Source organism: Hyaena hyaena, unplaced genomic scaffold (genome assembly GCF_003009895.1).
Source record: "Hyaena hyaena isolate Hyena2069 unplaced genomic scaffold, ASM300989v1 scaffold_889, whole genome shotgun sequence".
Classification (NCBI taxonomy): Eukaryota; Metazoa; Chordata; class Mammalia; order Carnivora; family Hyaenidae; genus Hyaena; species Hyaena hyaena.
The window spans coordinates 730,714-751,710 of record NW_024081523.1 but is presented as its reverse complement, the minus strand read 5'-3'; the positions used below and the strand labels follow the sequence as shown (position 1 = coordinate 751,710).

General features: G+C 41.2%; 1 protein-coding gene across 14 annotated transcripts in view; it reads right to left on the bottom strand.

Moving 5' to 3' along the window:
• The window catches only part of LDLRAD4 (low density lipoprotein receptor class A domain containing 4), a 437,927-nt gene that overhangs the window by 23,309 nt on the left and 393,621 nt on the right, over positions 1–20,997 (bottom strand). The window contains exon 1 of one of the 14 annotated variants that reach the window (XM_039220449.1): positions 9,892–10,097. The exons of 12 other annotated variants lie outside the window; for them this stretch is intronic. Coding sequence is in view for 1 of the 2 variants with exons in the window: in XM_039220448.1 (XP_039076379.1) it covers positions 9,182–9,251 (70 nt within the window). In the remaining variant the exon portion in view is untranslated. Of the gene's footprint in view, positions 1–9,181; positions 9,360–9,891; positions 10,098–20,997 lie in introns of those variants that run through there. One more of the 14 variants, XM_039220448.1, reaches the window with a different exon arrangement.

The window sequence follows — 20,997 nt, the reverse complement described above, 5'->3', positions numbered from 1 at the left end:
TTCTAGTACAGTGCCATGGAATAACTTCTAGCAAAATAGCATACTGAGTTGGCAATTAGAGATGGGTGATTCAAATCCTTCAGTTTTGCAGAGTCCCATTGCTCAAGGTCAACCCTAGAACCCACATTTCCTGCTTTCTAGCTTACCGTTCATGGCTTTGCTGCATGTTGCCCACCTGTTTTCCTGAGTCTCCCCACAGAATGAGAGGAAGTGATTGTGTAGGGGTGTCAACTTAAAGAGTGAGAGGCTCTGGGAGATGGTAAGGAAGACAGCACACAACTTTGCTGTGAGGTGGGGAGGTGTGGGGTTTAGTGAAGAGCAAGAGAAAGGAGAGAGCTCTGTCAGTGGTGTTACTGCCTGGAACCTGAAACACACACATGCATACACCCACAAACACACACATGCATGCACACACATGAGCACAGCAACACACATGTACACACGCGGGCATGCTGCATTCATGCACGCATATTGTGTTTGTATACACACTTGTATGCATGTGTTTGAATACACACAGATGTGGATATACATGCATACAAGGCATGCACATGTACACATGTACACACACACACACACACACACACACACACACTCTTGCTGCAGGACCCAGGCTGATGGCCAGTGGGGAGGTGTTATCTCTTGCTGTATGGGCTCACATTTGGGATGATGCAGGAAAGGACTGGGGTAGCACCCTTCCCCCAATATCTCGCCTGTGTGCCCCCACCATCCATACCCTGGAAACAGAAGGACTGGAACTGGCATGGGAGTAAAAGGGTAGAACTGGATCCCTCCATGTCCTGTCCCGTGACACTACCCTCCACTCTGGCCTTCGGCCACTACATACCCGAGGGACAAAGATGTACAAACATGCTTGCTGGGCCCACTGGACTGCACCTGGCATGGGGCCTATCATGGGGCTGGCCCAATATGCACCCTGGAGAATGGAGAGCCGAGCATGAGGGGACTGAACTGCCAAGCCTGTGTGCTGAGTGGCTGAAGCCAGGTGGGCACAGCCCTAGTGGGTACATAAAGAGCGGATCTCATGGGCATGGCTGACTGAGAAGGCCCTGCTGTTAGCGAGGCCCAGGTTCTGCACTCCCCACCTCACCCGCACCTTGCATGACTGTCGTCGTTCTGTACACACCCCAAGGCCTAACAGCTGATCATCAGGTTAAATCATGCCCTGGAATTGACAAATGTTTTCTTTTCTCAAAAGAGCTTCATTGCTTTACGGACACAGAAAAAGAGGAAAAGTGATGATTATAGTGAGGGGTCCTGCACAAAGTATTCATGGGTTAATTCTTCACCTGGAGGATGTCTTTCTAGGTTATGTTCTCCTGAATACAGAAAGCTATGCAGATAACTGTTTGTAGCAATGCAATCAAATTATATTTTTCATAATTCTGTGGGCATTTGGGGTATACCTGTGCATTTTAAAAGGATTTTTATTATAAAAATAACAAAGATTTCCTTATTTAAACAATTTAAATTATTTACAGAAGGAAATAGTGTACAATGTAAGAGTCCTTTGTAGGCCTGCAGGACTCCCTGACCTCACCGGACCCTATGCTATCCTGGGGTTCACACAGTTCATCCATTGTGTATATCTGTGCATTTGCCTAATAAATAAGGGCTTTCTTCTTTTAATGAGTGGAATCATTGTATAAATACATTGCTCTGCTTTTTTCCATCTAATGTATCACAGGCATTTTAAAACAAAAATATATAAAAGCCAACTTCATTCTTTATGGTGGCTATCTATTTCAGAACACTAATATATACTGGAATTTATATTCTCCAAGTGATAGATGTTTAGGTGTTTTTATTTCCCATTTTTTTCTACTGTGACCAAAAGATTGTGTGTGCATGTGTATGTATCTGTGTGAATGTGAGTGTTGACCCACATTTTAAGTATCCCTACAGGAAAGATTCCTAAAACTGAAATTTCTGGGTCAAGGACATATCCTTTTAAATGCTGACAGCTACTGAGACTCTGCCTTATGAAAAGGCTCTTGCCCCACTTACTTATCAACACTGAATACTCACCCTTCTCATCTGCACTAATCTGATGGACAAAAACAAATATATCTTGTTTTAATCTGTTTTACTAGTAATTTTAGATCTTTCCCTGATTGGCAATTTCTTTTTCATAATCTTATTAGTTCATATCACTATATTTATAATTTTCTCACTTACTGGTAAGCAGTCTTCACATGCTTGACTACAAATCTTTGTTACATGTGCTGCAGGTATTTTCTCATAGTCTGTCACTAACTTTGCTGTGAGCTTCTCTATAAAAGATATACATTTTTACGTCATGAAATACTTTTTCTTTATGGCTTCTAAGCTTCCAGTTTGATTAAGAAGGTCTCCAGTATTCTAAAAATATTTTTACTAAGATTTTTACAGATTGCATTTTTATGTTTTGATCTTTATTTGCTCTGGATTTGACTTCTTTTGGTCTGAGACAGCACATGGAACATTTTATATCTTCTGAAAGACATGAATCTGCTGATCTAACAGCACATTAAAGAGTTCACTGCAAGCGTGAATAAGAAAGATCTTAGTTGTGGGAAAGTGTATGGAATCTTTATTTTATTTTATTTTTAATATTTTTATTTATTTCTAGGAGAGAGAGAGAGAGAGAGAGACAGCATGAGCAAGGGAGGGTCAGAGAGAGAGGGAGATACAGACTCTGAAATAGGCTCCAGGCTCCGAGCTGGCAGTCAGCACAGAGCCCGATGCGGGGCTCGAACCCACGAACCGCGAGATCATGACCTAAGCGAAAGTTGGACACTTAACCGACTAAGCCACCCAAGCACCCCTGGAATCTTTCTTTTAAAAGGACTACCTGCTCTAAGGCTGTGTTTCATCAGCTTTCTTGTCAACATGCTATGTGTAGTGGGCCCTCCCCTGGCCCTGCTGAGGTGCCAACACCTGGACAGCCCCCGCCCCCCACTGCCCTGCAAACGTCCAAACCTGCTGCACTTGCTCCCACGATCCTGCTTTGCTTATACCAACAGCTCTCCAGTGCTTTCATCTCAGGACCCCTCTACACTCTTAAAAGCTACTGGTGGGGCGCCTGAGTGGCTCAGTCAGTTGGGTGGCTGACTTTGGCTCAGGTCATGATCTCATGGTTCGTGGGTTCGAGCCCCGCATCGCATTCCATGCTGACAGCTAGCTCAGAGCCTGGAGCCTGTTTTGGATTCTGTGTCTCCCTCTCTGACCCTCTCCTGCTCACGCTGTCTCTCTCTCAGAAATAAATAAAACATTAAGAAATTTTTTTTAAAAAAAGCTACTGGTTATCCCCAAAAGAGCTTTATTTGTATGGATGGCATCTATTGATGTTTGCATATTTACATTTAATACTGAAAATTTTAAATATTTATTAAAAAAGAAACTCATTAAACTCATTATATATTAACATATATAACAATTATATATGCTACTTTCAATACAAAAATTTATTGATAAGAGTGGTATTGCTTTACACGTCTGTACATCTCTTATATGTCTTTTTCAAATTTCTTTTAATGTTTATTTATTTGAGAGAGAGGGAGGGAGGAAGGTGGGGGAGAAGAAAGAGCACAAGCTGGGGAGGGACAGAGAGAAAGAGGGAGACACAGAATCTGAAGCAGGCTCCAGGCTCTGAGCTAGCTGTCAGCACAGAGTCAAATGCAGGGCTCGAACCCATGAACTGTGAAATCATGACCTGAGCTGAAGTTGGACGCTTAACTGACTAAGCCATTCAGGTTCCCCTGTTATATGTTTTAATAGAAGATAGCTGGATTCTTTTCCCTGCTTCACCTTCAATCTGTTGGGATATGTTGGTTCTGGTTGAGGTATACGAAGGATATCTGGTCTTACTGACCACTAGGCACTGGGGTCTCGGATCCCCAGAGATCCTTGAGCCACACTTTGAGAACTGGTGGCCTAGACTGATTTGACAGCAGACACTCTAGTACAAACACTAAAGTCCTGGACTTCTTGGGGACATTCCTGATGTTAGGATTTGAGATGTGCTCAGAACAGTTCCTGGGCCACTGTCCTGAGTGTTCATGCAAAAGTATAGTCACAGCAGGTTCATCTATGGAGCAAATTACACACAGAGACCCCAGGGGTTCACAGGCATCCGAATAATGCAGAACTTGCCTGGGGCAGGGCAAGAGCACAGGCTGGCAAGAACTGGGTTCACCGGGTGCCACTCACTAAGGCAAGCATCCCATCAGTGTAGCCTAGTTGGCCAATCTGGGTGATATAAGCCCAATCAGAGCCTGGGCCAGCGTGACAGGAAGCTCTTCCTGCAGAGACTGGCCCAGGTCCCAAAGGCCACAGTCCTAACAACCAAGTCCTAATCAGACACAGGAGCAACAGTAAGCACAGCAGCAGTGATTCGGCCCTGCCTGCACTCCAGGGTCACTTGCTGTGTTCCTTGAGGCCCTGAAGTGAGAGAGGCATGTGGAGCTCCTGGGAACGGAGCCTCAGCAGAACAGCACAGCCCCAGTCAAATGTGCAGATGACCTTCATTTTGAACTCTGGGCAAAACACATCAATGAAAACAGACTGCATTCTCAAACACTAACAACTAGAAAGTATAAAGGTTCTACTCTCTACAGGAATAAAAGGGTTCAGAGAATTCTCAGAATGAAAATTAGAGTACACAGTACACAGAGAGAGTGTTCTTGGGGACAAGCATGCTGATGACATCCAGATTCCAGAGAACTCTGCTACTGATAACCTCTCCCTTTAAGACCCTCCCCTCCTTCAAGCTCACAAGGGGGTATGTGAGCACCCTTGCCTCATACTTATCCTCCCACACTCTCTTCTACTTGAAACAGGAAAATTCTACTAAAAATATATCATAAAAGGCAAATTAAGAAAAGACCACATCACTATAGGATATCCACAGCTTGGATGATAGATGGGAAACCCAGACCCCCTCCTCTCTCTCCACACATTGTGTAATAACAGTGACAGGTGATTCCTGGCTTTTCCTTTGCCACTCCTGAACCCTTCACTCCTGCATGGAGACTGCTCAGAAGCAGCTGGGCCCCCACAGTATTTTGTAGTACTCAGATGTGGCTCTGTTGCCAAGGGCCTGATATCATACCGCCTCGAGAAAATAACTCATAGGACAAGTAAAAGACACTTTATATGAAAACAAAACAAAACAAAACAAAACAAAACAAAACAAAACCTCTCACTTTTGAATGCAAGTATCAGATGAAATTCAGCACACCTGTTCTTCAAGGTGTCCATTTTCAAGACATCTGCACTCCAGATCTCAACCACAGACCTTTCCGGAGCTTCTGGGGACCTTACCCAGCAATTTCCTGTACTGCACAGTCAGGGCTCAGGCAGGCTGAGCACTCTTTACTTCCTGCTGAAACCACCATCCTTTCAAGGTAGCAGTTCCTGGCCACGTGTTTTCTCACACATGCATATGCACATGAATGCGCACATACACACATGTACACTCACATCCTCCTGCCTTACACATCATGTCACACCACTGATTCCTCCTCAATGTGCTCCAAGCCTGGGAGGCCCAGGGTGCAAAGGTTGTAGATACAGAGCAACAGACGGTATGGTGAGGCCTATTACCTACCCCATAGGAAACACTTTAGACAGGCCCTGAAGAGGCATATTCTTCAGACAGACAAATGCACATTACTGCTTCCTGAATTAAAGTGGCATCTAGCCCTGTGCCTAGGAACAACAGTCTGTGCGCAGAAATGGGGAAGATGCCAGCTGAGACCTGACACTGCACTGGGGCCTTGCTGACTTGCCCTCCCTCGCCCTGGTCTGCCCACATCTGGCCTTACAAGATGCCATCTGTTTTCTTGTGGCTGGGGAGAGGCAATGTGCAATGGTGTACAGAACTTGGGGTATAAAGAAAGAAAAAATGCTTGTGATTTTGGTTTTGGGAATGGGGTGGGAAGGAGAGGCTAAGGAGAGGATGAATTCTGGAAGAAATATTAAAAACAGAAAGATTAAAAAAAAAACAAACCCTATAGGAATAGTAGAGTCCCGAGAAAATAATAGGATACTTTAGGGTTTCTAAAATTTCATGTGCCCAATATGGACTCTGAACACAGCCCACTTGGCCAGTTTTCCTTGATTCCAATAGATACTGACATCAACAGAGTAATGCCAAAAAGCAACCCATGCAAGGAAAGAATTTTAGGCCAAAGTCAAATTTTCACACTCCCCCTCCTTTCACGGGGTTCTAGTTCATAATGCTATAATGGATGAGTCACTGCAATCCAAACACCAGAAATGTTATAATACATTTAGCCTACAACTTACAGGATGCCATCACAGCACTTTATTACTATAAAAACAGTGACAGTGATGATGGTGATGATGACATCTCTCTACTTTTATAGAAATATCCTTAAAAAACTCCAAGCTCTGCAGTGGTGAATTACAGGAACAGAGAAGATTGTGTGAGGTCTGTTGGTCTAGTCTCTGGTTCAATGAGGAGCTGAACTGACTCATACTAGAGGCATGAGTGTCTGTACTATTTTTAAAGAACTCTGGGGAAGCGTGGTTCTACCACCTTAGGTTCCTAATATAACACTCATTTCTATTTGTGGGATGGTTAACACCATCTTCCATGTAGTCTTTCCTCCATTAATATATCATCCTTCACAGGAGTCCTATTTTCTAAATGTTTAAGCTCCAGATGTGTGATTTATGCCTTACAGACTCGATAAATGGGGGCTGGGGGCAAAGTCTGTGCCTCTCATCAACCCCCTCCTTTCACCTGGCCAAGAATACTGTGACGTCACTGTAAGGGCTCACCGCTTTCCACAAATCCCTGCATGCCACCAAAAATGGCTCCTCTGCCACCTAACCAATGGCAGCATTCTACTTTGTGCTACAATCTATTGGGAGCACTGAGACTGTGGCTAGCTGCCACAGGGACTTACTCTGGGCAGTCCCTCTCTCCCCGTGTGAGCTTTCCTAGGTCCTCACCATGATTCAGACACAGCGACCAAGTATCTGCATTTCCTGGGAAGGGCGGGTGTGGTGAGATAGATGACAGCCCAGGGTGGGGGGTGGGGTGCCTTACTCTTTATTTATGGCTCTGTGACACTTTTAAAGCACTGAATGTTCCTAAATGCTGGTAAATTCTTTCCCCAATCCTACAGAGACAGGACAGTGGGGGCAGGAAGACAGGTGGAGGCAGGAGTTGGAATCTACATGGACCATAACTGCCTCAAGTTTGTGAACTGTTAGTTTAAAAATACTCTTGGAGACTTTAATGGCTGAATGAAAATTCACACTCATTAAACACCATAGTTTGGGGGGGAAATCCAGCCTGTGTTATATGAATAACTTCACAGCTTGAAGTTCAGAAGGCAAACAGTAAGAGCTGTAATAATGATGATTATCTTATATATTTTGAATTTTCTTTTCCTTGGGTGGGTTGGCTACTCCAGTCTTATCCCATAACAAGTAGAGCAAAAGAAAGGGAAAAGAACCACCCCACAGAAATACCCCAAATTGGTGTCCATCACCTCCCAGCTTTATCTTCCTTAAGAAGCTCTTTCCTAACCACTTGATGACAGGCTCACTACCCTTGGTGTGGGGGGTGGTCCCTAGCACACAGCTGCACTCTGCCATAGTACTATCACTTATAGAGCCCATTTTCTGGAGTAAGGTCTGGGATAGTACCTTGATCTTTTCTAGTATCTTGAGTAGGTAGCACATGACCGGCACAAAGTCAGTGTTCATTTTAGATAAAATGCTAAAGAAATCCCTAGAAGGAAGGCTCCCAATTGCCTAATCTGCTTTTAACAGTGTCTAGCACAGAACTGTATTCCACCAAAAACTAATGACTTCAGTGATAAAGTTTTGCCAAGGGTTTTCCTATTTCATAAAAGTTATTCAATTATTACTATTCTAGGCAGTGTGAATGGTCCCTGGAAAAAGAACCTCATGGTTGCTATAAGTTACCTGTTTACAGAATCCTATTTATGTTAATATCTTTATATAAAATGTTTTACATGATAATAAACATGGGAAATGATACCTATGTTCTTAGGAGGAGAAGTGAAAGCACAGTGCAGTCAAATGGCACAGGGCTCTCTGAGGACAAGGTATGGTCCACATCTGCCTGACTCTAGCCTGTGGCCAGGTGCTTTTGATGACATTGGCAGGCAAGCAGCAGTGAGCAATCATTACACTGACTACCAAATGCCTAGAATGCAGATGCTGCGAGTCCATCCAGCTGCTAGAATAATGTCTTTTTAATTCACTAAGGTCCAAGCATTCATCTAATACAACTTTTCATCATGCATCTTAGAATCTCGAGTCTCATGATCTCTTCAGAAAGAAATCTAGCTAAATATGTTCCAATCAAAGATGATTGACAGGATTTTCTGAAAACATAGCAGAGGAGTAAGAGCAATTACAAACCTTTGAGAAGTCTACCCCTCTGCTATGTTATAAATGGGAAAAAAAAACCATACATAAACTTATACTTCTCTCTATAGGATTCATTTAAAATCCACCCCCACCCCACCCCCACATTATTAATTTAGGAAAATGTATCAGAAAAAAATATACAGCTGCACAAGTAACCATCTTCTTCACATTTTAGAGCAGTGGCTCCTGAATGATCCCTAGCTAGCAGTCTGTCTGTCTGTCTCTCACAGTCTCTCCTCTCAGAGTCACGGTTTGCTTTCCTAAGGTCTATGGTTACTAGACTGGTGACCCAAGAAACAACCCAGTAAACCGCCCACATCTTGAGAAACACATCTTTTCCCTCAAATGCTGTTTTCAATGACTCAGGGTGAAAAAAAGTACCTACGAGTCTAGCAGCAAGTAATAGCATTTCCGGAGATGGGGTAGGGGGGACTTAGTCTCATGTACAGAACATTTGAAAAAGCAGAACTCCAAAGCAACAAGCCTGTGTATTTATGTATAGCATCTCCAACAGGAACAAACTGATCACAGATGAGAAAGAAGATGAAAAAGCCTAAAACACATCTTCCTACAGAGTCAAGACCTGAAGCGTTCTTAGACCTGACAGACCCTTCTTAAGGAGATACAAATTTCTTGAGAAAGAGTTTCTACTCTTCTCAACTCTGTCCTCAGTCCAAACTTCAAAAACAACCACCACAAACCCCGGAGAGCAGGCATCACCCACAGCTGGCCTCTGAAAGTGTACCTTTGTTCAAGAACAGGTCTTTAAACGGGGCCTCCTTCAGTGTGCTGTTGTTCAGGTGGTCACTGGACATAATCGAGTCCTCTGCCAGGGGGAGTCCAACCGTGATGCAGCCCCCCCTCCCCCAGTTCAAAGCATCCCTTCAGCTTCAGGCAATCTCCTCTTTAGGCAGCACAGAGCAGCAGTTATAGCCAGCGTGGGGTGTGAGAGTGTGTGTGTGTGTGTGTGTGTGTGTGTGTGTGTGCATGCTTCTGTCTGTCTCTCTCTCTACTGTATCAGCAGGGCCCAGCCCAGGTGCTAGACTCAAATGCTGTGGCTCCGACCGCAGACTGTGGCTACCAATTATCAACTGCCATCCACAGAAATCAGGAGCTCTGTGGCAGGAAGTCGGTGGTGTCACAGAGCAGATAACAAGTCCAGGGTCTCAAATCCTGAGAGCAGCCGAACACCCAAAGTTGTATACAGCAACATACAGCAATGATTAGTCTGCATTTCTTGTGTTTGGCCTCACATGGGACATGTTACATGTATAGACCAGCAGAATGCAGCTAGACAGATCATCTTGTTCCACTGCATTCAATAATCTTTTTTAACAGGCAAGTATCAAACCAGACAAGGCAGAAAGGGGGAGACCTACAAATCTCAATCCAATATTTCTTCCCTTGATCTCAGCTAGAAGCTTTCATGGTTGAAGAAATGAAGAGAGAGCTTACCGAGGCAGTGCGTGCAAACAGGCAGGGACGCTTAGCCACTCATGCTTCGCTGCTCTGGATCTGGCTTCAAGAGCACGTCCTGGCTTGAAGTGCCCACAGCGTCCCTCATGCCAGGAGCTAGGTTGCAGGCCATCCTTGGGGTCTCCCTCTCCCCAGAGCCTCTCTCTAACTGATGGGAGCAGTCCGCATGGCTCTTGCAGCTAAGCTGTGCACTGGCAACTGGCAAAGTCATAACCACAGCACGAACCACTCGGTTTCTCCCCCCTCCCGCTCTCACTTCACTGTCAGCCCTTCACTTCTCTCCCCTCTATTTCTCAATGCATGGTGGCAAAAATATACCACAGAGAATGCCGTAAGGTCAGGACTCTCACTCTTAACTATTAGGCAGTTTGAGTTTACAAGGTTCAGAAATTAAAGAATCCAAATGGTAAAGCAGAGACCTCTCTCAGGAGGCTCCTTTTTCCTGGTTCATTTTGTGCAAGCACAGTGTTGGTCTCCCCAGAGGTCTACACGGTTTTTCATATGTGCGTTAAAACATCTCCGGTGCATTCTGATGCCCTGGGGGTATGTGAAGAGACTTAAGGGATGCCTGCGTGTCTGCTGTAGCACTTTTCATAAAAAATCAGTGTGGCCACAGTGAAAAGGGCAGCGTGCCATAGTAATACTGCAAATAACCCCAGCCACAAGCATTGCTGTGTGCTCAGAATAGCCTTTGTTTTTCCTTATTTAGGATAAATAGCAATGACATGCGGACCGTAACAATAGTTTTGGCTGTAGGAGGAGTTGTCAAAGCAAAACTAAATGCTGTTGGTTACTACCAGCATTAGAAATGAAGACAGTTACGTCAGCAGCCTGTCCCTGCTGTCGGTCCCAGCATGTCACCTGGGGCCAACAGCAGTGTTCCGGGCTTGATGTCATCACCAGGTCCTCAGGTTGGCCAGAAGGCACCACTATTTCATGTTTTAATTACTGATGGTGGGGGCAGGAAAGGAACAAAAGAATAGTCAAGAAGATTTTTCAGAGATTTCATGTGGATAAAAGAAATGGGAATTTCAGCAGGAAAATTAACAGTTGCGTACATTTGCATGTGCCAATCAAGACAGTCTGATTTTTCTTGAGCAATTTCCAAATTTAAAACATAACTCTCCTTTCTTGCTCTGCTTTTCTCCAATTTCTTCTCAGAGTCACATGGCTGGGTGAATGAAGAGGGTGAGGCTCAGGAAACTGGGCTGGGGTGTGGTCACCAGGGCAGGGGACCTTCCTCAGAGAAGAGCCAGCATCAGAAAGCATCAAGCTTCAGACACTGTGGTTTTAGGCTGGCCGCAGTCTGAAAAGGCTGTTGGTCTTTGGCTCTCCCTTGTCGCTACAACCTCAGGTCCTTGCCATCTGGGGATGGCACTTTCTAGTCAGTGCAGTGGGAGTGACAAGATCACTCAAAATCAAATTCTTAAAAGGGAATATTCACAAGACTGCATATGACTGTCATGCAAGTCTGTTTTTGAAAATCAAGTAGTCAATATTATGAAAATATTAGTCAACATTATAAAAACTGGCTCCGTCGTTTGTTAATGGATATATCTCATTTTGAAATGATTACAAATAGTCCACTTTGGGGTTTAACATTAGTTATGATGTGTACTTCATGTATCAAAAAAAAAAAAAACCCCAACATATTTTTCACCTTTAATGGCTGCATTGTATTCCACTCAGCCTTAACGCACTTACTGTGTTTGCCTGGCTTCCTTATCACTGGGCATTGGAGCCATGGGAGTCAATTTTAATTAAGCTCCTTGTTTATTCTGTTCAATTGTTCCCAATGTTTAATCTATTTAAAAATCACTTTAAAAGCCTTTGACTTTATGGATGAGTTTGTTTTCAAAACGGTGCCCAAACCGCACAGCAGGCACACGGCTGGCTGAGGTGGGTGTTTACCAGAGCCGCTCTGGGCTATGTTTGACATATGCTGGCCATGCTGCCTGATTAACACCAGTGTGTCACCACTCGTCAGCAAGCACTACAGGGTTGTCAAGGCTAAATCACCAGGTGGTGGTCTTGATTTGTTCTATTTCCTTTTAAGCACTAGCCTGGGAGGGTGCTTCAGGAAGAAAACACAGAGGTCAGACCAGGAGTTCCCAGAAACCAGGGGTTTATGCCTTGATAAATACCCATTATAGTTGATGGCATGTGGATCACCATGCTGGGACTTTTTAACTAATGGGTGCCAATATTTCTCTTCCTTTAATTCAGAGAAAATGGCAGTACACACAGCAGAAGGGTGTGGGAAGAGACTAGTCTGCTGAACAAAAACATGTAAGTAGGAAAGTGTAAAAGCCATTTGCATTCAAGAATTCTTTCTCCCCTCCTGGTCTGTAAATATGGATCTCTAAAATGAGTACTCTGACGGGCTAACTGCTTTTACTAGCAGTTTAAAAAAATGTCCCAAAGCTGTATGTGGTTTCCCTGGGTAGAGCAGAGACCTTGGAAATGGTGCAAGGAAGGGTGGTGTAAGATAGACATTTTCACAGGGTCTGTTGGTAGCAACAAGGACCTGAAGAGCTGTTGTCTCCATAAGCCCACTCTACCAACATCGTCAGGTTTCCGCTATAAAGGTCTTTGTTTCATTAGTTCATTTGACAAATATTTACTATGTGGTTACAGACCCTAGGAGGAAATAACTGGACCTTCAATGCAATCTGACAGACAAGCATTCATTGTAGGGCTGAACTTGTCTTAGGTGCTATGTGTAGGTAGTTACTTATTTAAGAAACTGAACAAGCAAGCTCTAAGGACTGGCTTCCAGCCAGGTCTGAATGTGACAAGCTGAAGTGACTAGGATCATCTGTGACCTCGATGGCCAGAAGAGGCAGCAGAGGGTAGGGGTTTCAGCTCAGGGGCTACTCAGGACTCATTAGCTTCAAAAAATACCTCTGGGTGGTAAAGGGGTGCTCTGCTATACCAGAATCTTTCTCTGTCACATATAACTTGGGTTAGCATCTTGCCCGGTCCAATCCTTGGATTTAATCACCACAGGTTTCTTGGTCATGCCCTGTTGTCTCTCCTCACCATATTCCTACCCTCAAAGGGTATCCCACTCACACCAGAAATTTTCACAGATAAATATTTGGAGAGTTAGGAATATTTTTATAATGATTATGTAGCAGAAAATTAGCATTATGAGCATTTCTAAAGATCTACTGTTGTGTTCTAGGCACTTTCAGGCACCATATATCTTTTACCTTCATGCCATGTTTTCTTATTCCCACTTTATAGGGGACGAAGCTGAGGTTCAGAGAGGGTGAGTACTTTGTCCAAGGTCAAATGGCTACTAAGAGGCAAGCTGGGGGTTGGAATCCTGGGCAGCATGACTCAAAAGCTCCTACCCACCCCACCCATAATTCTACTTAATGCACAGTGAACCTAGAATTATCCAAACTACAGTCCCCTGAACCAACCAAAGTATGTCAGCAGATCAATACTGGGATTTTTAAAGCCTTTCTGCTTGATCCTTTTAGGTACTAACTTGCAAATCCATATTAAAGATTCTGTATCTCCATGTTGCCAGAGGCTCTTGGAACATTTTATGTGTCTTGTATACCTGTTAATGTGACTCCTGTTAAGAATCAATGGCTCTGTCCATTACAAATTCCTATTCTTTGAGGTTTATAACTATGCTGTAAAAATCTGCTCTGAGGTGAAGTTTTCCACATAAAAATTAAGCCCTGGAATTTGGCCTTTAGAAAACAAAACAGTTCATTTTAAGTAAGCTTGCTACGCTTAAAGTCATGAATGAGGATTTTAAAATAACACTGGCTCCCATAGACTCAAAACAAAGTAGTAGTTTGATACTTGTGGACCTTAGCCTATAGCATGGAATAATTTACTAATGTAATCTTAATGTATTGCTTAAAAATTGCAACACAGAGGTTTTTATGTAGAAATATGAATGCTCTGCATATGTTCCAACCACAGTGCTTGATACCCCCATCATCTGGTAGAAATGTCAGCAAATATAAAAATATGCAACACGATAGACCTAGCAAGCTGACAAGGTGGATTAAAAGCTTACTAAATAAGTTTGTCTAAATTAAATAGCCTTAAAATAGCTTCCTAATATGCAATGATACTCCTTATATTAAAAGACTTTGGAGTTTACCTTACAACATTATCTATGCCACCATAACATTTTTTTCTTCTAATGAAAAAAAAGAATTATGTATTATTTTGTTTTTATGGTGATATAGATTTTCATAATGGCTAAGCTACTCCCTACTAAGTAGGTTACACACCTTTGAAAATTGCAGTTACTCTTCTAAGCCCCAGAAAAAAAAAGAAGGAAGGCAATATAAAGTTTTCATGGTAGCTAACTTCTGGGACTAGTTAGACCCAAGTATGGGATCCAGTCCTGCCATCTGACCATGTCAGCTTGATCTCAGCCCCTGTTTCCTCATCTGTAAAGTGAGGCCAAGAATACCTATATCATAGGGTAGAAGGAGGACAGTATAAGAAGACATAACTAAACTTTTACCACTCAAATTCGTCCAAGGAACAGCAGCATCAGCATCAGCTGGGAGCTGGTTAGAAGTGCAGGATCTTAGATCCTGCCCTGGACTTTACTGAACCATAGTCTGCATGTGAACCATATCCCCAGGTGATTCATCTGCACATCAAAGTTTCTTCTTAAACTTTGGTCTAATTCAAACTCCTCATTCAGATTAAATGAGCAAACAGGGGTTTGAAGAATATATGACTTGTGCACACCACATAAAGGAAATGAGAGTGGGCTAAAGGCAGGGTCCACCACCACAGGGCAGGTGTTTGCTACTGTCCTCCCTACTGTGCTAATGGGCTGTTACTGATCCACCCACACCTCTTAGAAAAAGCAATAGGGGTGGACTGTGTTGTCAAGGCTCATAATAATGACGAAGCTAATCAGCTTAAGTTAGGAGTTTCTGGTGTTGGAGTACAATTTCTAGGATATTTGGCATGCTTCATACAAACCTCAGAAGTCTCTGAGGACTTCTGGATATCATGTTAAGACAGAATTCTAATTTTGCTTTCTGGAAAAACTCAACTGCCATGAGCAGAATTTTCTTAAAGACAGAATTATGAAGATGCCGTCAGTCCACTCCTATGAACTTGGTCTGACTCTCACATCTTCCTGGGCCTCTCTGTTCCCTGAGAGAGCCAGATACTGGGGAAGTAGAGTCCTGGCACTTGGGTTCCGGTAACAGTTTTCCGCTTCTTTTTTTTCAGTAATTTTAAAAAAGTTTATTTATTTTTAGAGAAAGAGAGAGAGGGAGAGTAGGCAAGCCAGAGTTGGGGGGAGGGGGAGAGAGAATGAGAGAGAGAGAATCCCAAGCAGGCTCCATGCTGTCAGTGCAAAGCCTGACACAGGGCTCGAACTCACGAAACTGTGAGATCATGACCCAAGCTGAAATCAAGAGTCAGACAACCAACTGAGCCACCCAGGCACCCCACCAGCTTTCCACTTTTGTTGCATGCATTCTTTCAGTGGTCACCTGCTGATACCTCCCCAAACTGTTTTCCTATCAACAAGACTTACTGATGGTGCCTTCACAAAACTGCCATGTCATCCTCAAGGGGGGAACCCATTAAAGGTGTGGAAGAAATGATCAATTCTAGCGTCATCACATTTCAGGTAAAATATGCATATATTCTATATAGAAACACATCAAATATTTAAACGTTTCAAATATTCAATATGGTTATTTAGAAAAACATTCCATTTTGCTTTTCAAACATATTATATTTCTCAATTTCTTCCAAAATCTAGAAGGCTGAATAACCTTCACAATTCATCATATTTCTGAACAGACCATTAAAAATATGCTCAAGATGTTTACAACTCAGATCCTAGATACTACGATTCTATTCCCAGTTCTTAACCCCATAAAAACTTTAACTGCCCCCTGGAGATGGAAATACCACTTTCATTAGCACTCTACTCCAGGCAAACATTGTGCATTCTAACACACATACAGTATATGGCACAGTACATGGCATCAATACTTGCTGTGTGTTACTGCTAAATTACTGAACAATGCTGTGATCATTATTCTTGAAGATTTGAGGGCAGAAGTCCCCATATAATCACAAGCATTTCTTGGACAATCTGAATTGTGGAGGTGAGGTGCACGCTATCGTCTCTGGTGCTACTCTTTGTCTTGCTTATAAATTCTATGATGTGTTTGGGCAGTTCTGAGACCTTTAGGTTCCTGGCTTTTGTTGAGAAAAAAGTCAAAGCACATTCCAGGGTTTTTAGTCACTGTTTTAAAGCAGATGCTAAGGCAAACACTAGAAAAATCACAGGCTAAAATCCAAGTTAATCCAAAATCACATCAGATCTATATAATTACACTCAGTTCTCATCCTTGGCACTTTTAAGTGCCTAGCACACATATACTTTAAAAACAAGAACCACTGGTCTCTGGTATCAGATCGACTTTGAAAACATGAGGTCAATCCTCATTTATGTCAGAGCTGAGCACTCATTATATACCAGTCACTGTGAAGTGACAGGATACAAAGAAAGCCAGGAACTTTCCTGTCCATGATATCCCTAGTTCATCCTGAGCAAGAGCTAGTGAAATACGGAGACTGGCAGAGTGCTCAGCAAGGAGCAGGTGAATGAATGAATGAATGAATGAATGAGCAAACTAACAAACGAGGGTCCTGTAAAAGGAAGAGCTTTTAACCTAAAGAATAATAATAGCTGATACTTATATAGCACTTACTATGTGCCAGAAAGTATTCCAAAGCATTTTACTCATTTAATTAAGCCATTTAGAAGCCGGGTTCAAGGAAGACTCCTGAGCCAAATCCTATTTTTTAGAAGGACCTTGATCAATAATCCCCATTTAAATGATTCAAGGAATGAATGAATTCTGAGACCAAGGCTCTTGGAAGGGCTGAGAGAACACAGAGACCATTTAACTCTACCATCTGAGAAGGAAGTCTTCACATCTCAAGGAAGACACAGTAGGAAGCAAACTTAATTGCACCGTTGGGCAATTATTCCTTTAGGTTAAACTAAGCCAGATTCTGGTAAATTAAGGCTATTGTCTTTTATCCCTTTCCTTTTCTTGGGCTCTGAAATGATGAAGTGGCTGGTTCTACACTGATAGTATAAAAAAGTAAATAAAAATAAATGTAAGTATTGATAAAAATCAGAGTTTTCCAGAAAAAAGCACCTCCCATCCTTTTTTTTCTATCTCTAGTATATTATGCCCATCACCCTTTCTTTTCTTTCTAATTTAAAATGTCCTCTTCATTTAGAGATTCATATTGGAACCCATTCTAATACTGAAAATAGTAATGTGCCTGAAGGAATTGTTCAGCTTAATATCTTATTCATTTGTGAATTGAAGAGGACTGAAACTAAAAGATAATTTTTAAGCCCACTATAATGTCAGTCAGATTTCTTTGTTTAAAATGAGGGATCTTTCTCCAAAGGCAATGAAATCACCACCTCATGTGCACGTGAGCCCCTGATTAACTAGAGATAATGGAGATCAACTAGGCTTTGAGAACATCTTGCCACCATGAAACAGGCAGAAACCCAAATGATCAGGAGAGTACACACTCAAGAGTGCCTTTTATGTGGATAAGGGTGATGTGGTCCTGTTTTTTATAAAAAGTGACCTTAAATCTGTTATTCTCAATAATAAGCACTCAAAATAGTAAAGCAATAGAATACAATAAAATAGAGTGGTAATAATAAAAATGTTTGAAATTTTCATAGGATGAACAGTTTTCTCGCAGAAACTCAATCTTGGTTATACAAATGAAATAGAATTTTTTTTTTTTAATTTAAAGGGCCAGAACTGGTAATATTGCAGATGCCTTTACAACTTTTTCCTTGTCAACTTTGTGTAAACAGAAAAACTTTCCAAACTGTTGATTTATCATTTAATTCTCTTAGAGGCAGAAATCCTGGCCAAGGCTGGTACAATCTGGTCACACATCCTCTTGTTGGGGAGTCTTAGTTCACACAGATAAAACAGCAAATGGAGAACCTTGATCAGATTTCAGATAAATGGCTCCTAAGTCTCTCTGTTGTTATTCTGCCCCCAGAACACTTTGGGGTCTAATGCTGGTCAGGAGACCTGTTTCTATTGCTAACTCTACTGTTGCCAGACTGCCATTAGTAAGTCATATCAAGGCTCAGTCCTCAGATGTTTTCTCACTTCACTCCTGGAGCCAAATGCCAGTGTTTTGCACACTTCAGTCCTTCAAGGCCCACCCTTAGGATTCTTAAAATATCTGCATTCCACCTGCACTATTATTTACTTAAGAGCAACTTTTAACTGGACTTTAAATTAATTCGTTTGAAAAAATTTTAAGCTCTCCTAAGTAATAATATCTATGAAATAACACATGTGATATCCTAGGGATTTTTTTGTGAAGTATATTATTAAAAATTTATAGTAAAAGTAAACTTGAATATTATTTTTAATAGTATTTACAAAATATAAAGAAAAATGTCTTACTATTACCCATTTACTATTTAGTTTCAGTCAATTACTGTGGTCGCTTCGGCAGCACATATACTAAAGTTTTAATCAATTACATAAGGAAAACATGATTTATCCACATATATATTTTAATGTGTTTGAAACTGAACATATTTAAAATATAGTATGGGACAGCTACTTCTAAAGTAGAGGAGTAAGGAGCTCCATCTTCTCACTATCCAGGAAAATAAATAATAAAGACTATTTAAAATTAACCATTTAAAGTCTCTGAAAACTATCCAAAGGGCATACAACAAATTAAGATATATTTAGGAGCCAATTAAGCCTAAAGCAAGAAGGAGGGGAATAATAAAAATTAGGGCAGAAAATAATGAAATATAAAAAGAATAGAGAAAATCAACAAAAGCAAAATTTGGTTCTTTGAAATGATCAACAAAACTGACAAACCTTTGGAAGACTAACAGAGACAAGGGGTTAAAAAAAAGTCTTAAATTACTAAAATTAGAAACAAAACAGGCAATGTCAGTGTGCCCATCTTACAAACATAAAAACAATAATAATGAAATAACATGAACGGTATGTCAACAAATTAGATAACTTAGATATAATGGAAGAATTCCTAGAAAGGCCCGGACTACCAAAATTGATTCAATAAGAAATAGAAGGTCTGAATGTACTTATAACAAGACATTGAATTAGTAATTTTATAAATGCCCACAAAGAAAAGCCCAGGCCCAAATGACATTATTGTTGAATTTTACCAGACATTTAAAGAAGAATTAATACTGGTTCTTTACAAATTCTTCTAAAGAATAGAAAGAGAGAGAACATTTCCTAACTCATCCCAAGAAGTAAATATTACCCTGACAACAAAATCATACAAAGACATTACAAGAACAGAAAAATCTCTTATGAAATCAGATGCAAATATCCTCAGCAAGATACTAGCAAACCAAACTTCAGGAATGTATAATAAAGATTATGTATCATGCTTACTGGGATTTATTCCAGGACTGCAGGTTTGTTTCAACATCCAAAATCAATTAAAGTACTACACCATATCAATAAAATAAAGACAAAAACACATGATCATCTCAAAAGATGCAAACAATGTGGTAATCAAATAATGTGGGACTGGCATAAGGCTAAGTATTACCAATGGAATAGAGAGTCCAGAAACAAACCCTCACATTTACAGTCAGTTCATTTTTGACAAAAGTGCCATGACCAATTGCTAGGGAAAAAGAGTCTTTCCAACAAATGGTAATCACACAACTTGATATCCACAAGCAAAAAAATGAAACTGGTCCTCTTCCTCCACAAAAATTAACTCAAAATAGATCTAAATCTAAGAACTAAAACTATTATAAAATCTTAGGAAAAAACCGTAGGAGTAAATCTTTGTGATCTTTAATTAGGCAAAGTCTTCTTAGTTATCTCACCAAAAGCACAAACAACAAAAGTATATACATAGTAAGTACTTCAACAAAATTAAAAATTTGTGCATCAAGACAATCCACACAATGAGAGAAAATGTTTACAAATCATGTACCTGACTATAAAACTAGAACATACAAAGAACTTTTATAACTCAATAATAAAAAGACTCCAGTTAAAAAATGAACATAGGATCTATACAATTTTCCAAAAAGATATACAAATGACTAACAAGCACATGAAAAGATATTCAGCATCATTAGTCATCAGGGAAATGCAAATCAATACCACAGTGAGGTTCTACTTCACACCCACGAGGATGACTATAATCAAAAGGTTGATAATAACAAGTATCGGTAAGAAAATGGAGAAATGGAAATCCTCCAACACTGTTGATGAGAATGTTAAATGGTGTAGCTGCTGTGGACAAGAGTCAGGCAGTTCCTCAAAATTAATCATGCACTGTATGACCCAGCGATTCCACTCTAGGTATAGAAGCAAGAGAAATGAAAATATATGTCCACACAAGAACTTCTTTATATATATATATATATATATATATATATATATATAAAGAAAAAAAAAATATATATATATTTATATATATATATATATTTTTTTTTTTAAATTTATTTCTGAGAGAGAGAGAGACAGTGTGAGCAGGGGAGGGTCAGAGAGAGATGGAGACACAGAATCTGAAACAGGCTCCAGGCTCTGAGCTGGCTGTCAGCACAGAGCCTGACACGGGGCTCGAACCCACGAACCATGAGATCATGCCCTGAGCTGAAGTCGGACGCTTAACCGACTGAGCCACCCAGGCGCCCCCACACAAAAACTTCTTGTTTTTGTTCACAGCAGTAATACTTGTAATAGCCAAAAAGTAGAAACAACTCAAGTGTTCATCAACAGATGAATGGCTAAACAAAATGTGGATATCCATAGAATGGGATATTATTTAGCTATACCAAGAAATGACACATGCTATACCACATGGATGAACTTTGAAAGCATCATGTTAAGTGAAAGAAGCCTGTCACAAAAGACCGCATATCATATCATTCCATTTGTATGAAATATCCAAACTTGGCAAATGTATAGAGACAAAAAGTAGGTTAGTGGTGGTCTAGAGCTGGGTGCTTGGGAGAAAGTGGGGGTGACCATTAATAGATATGAG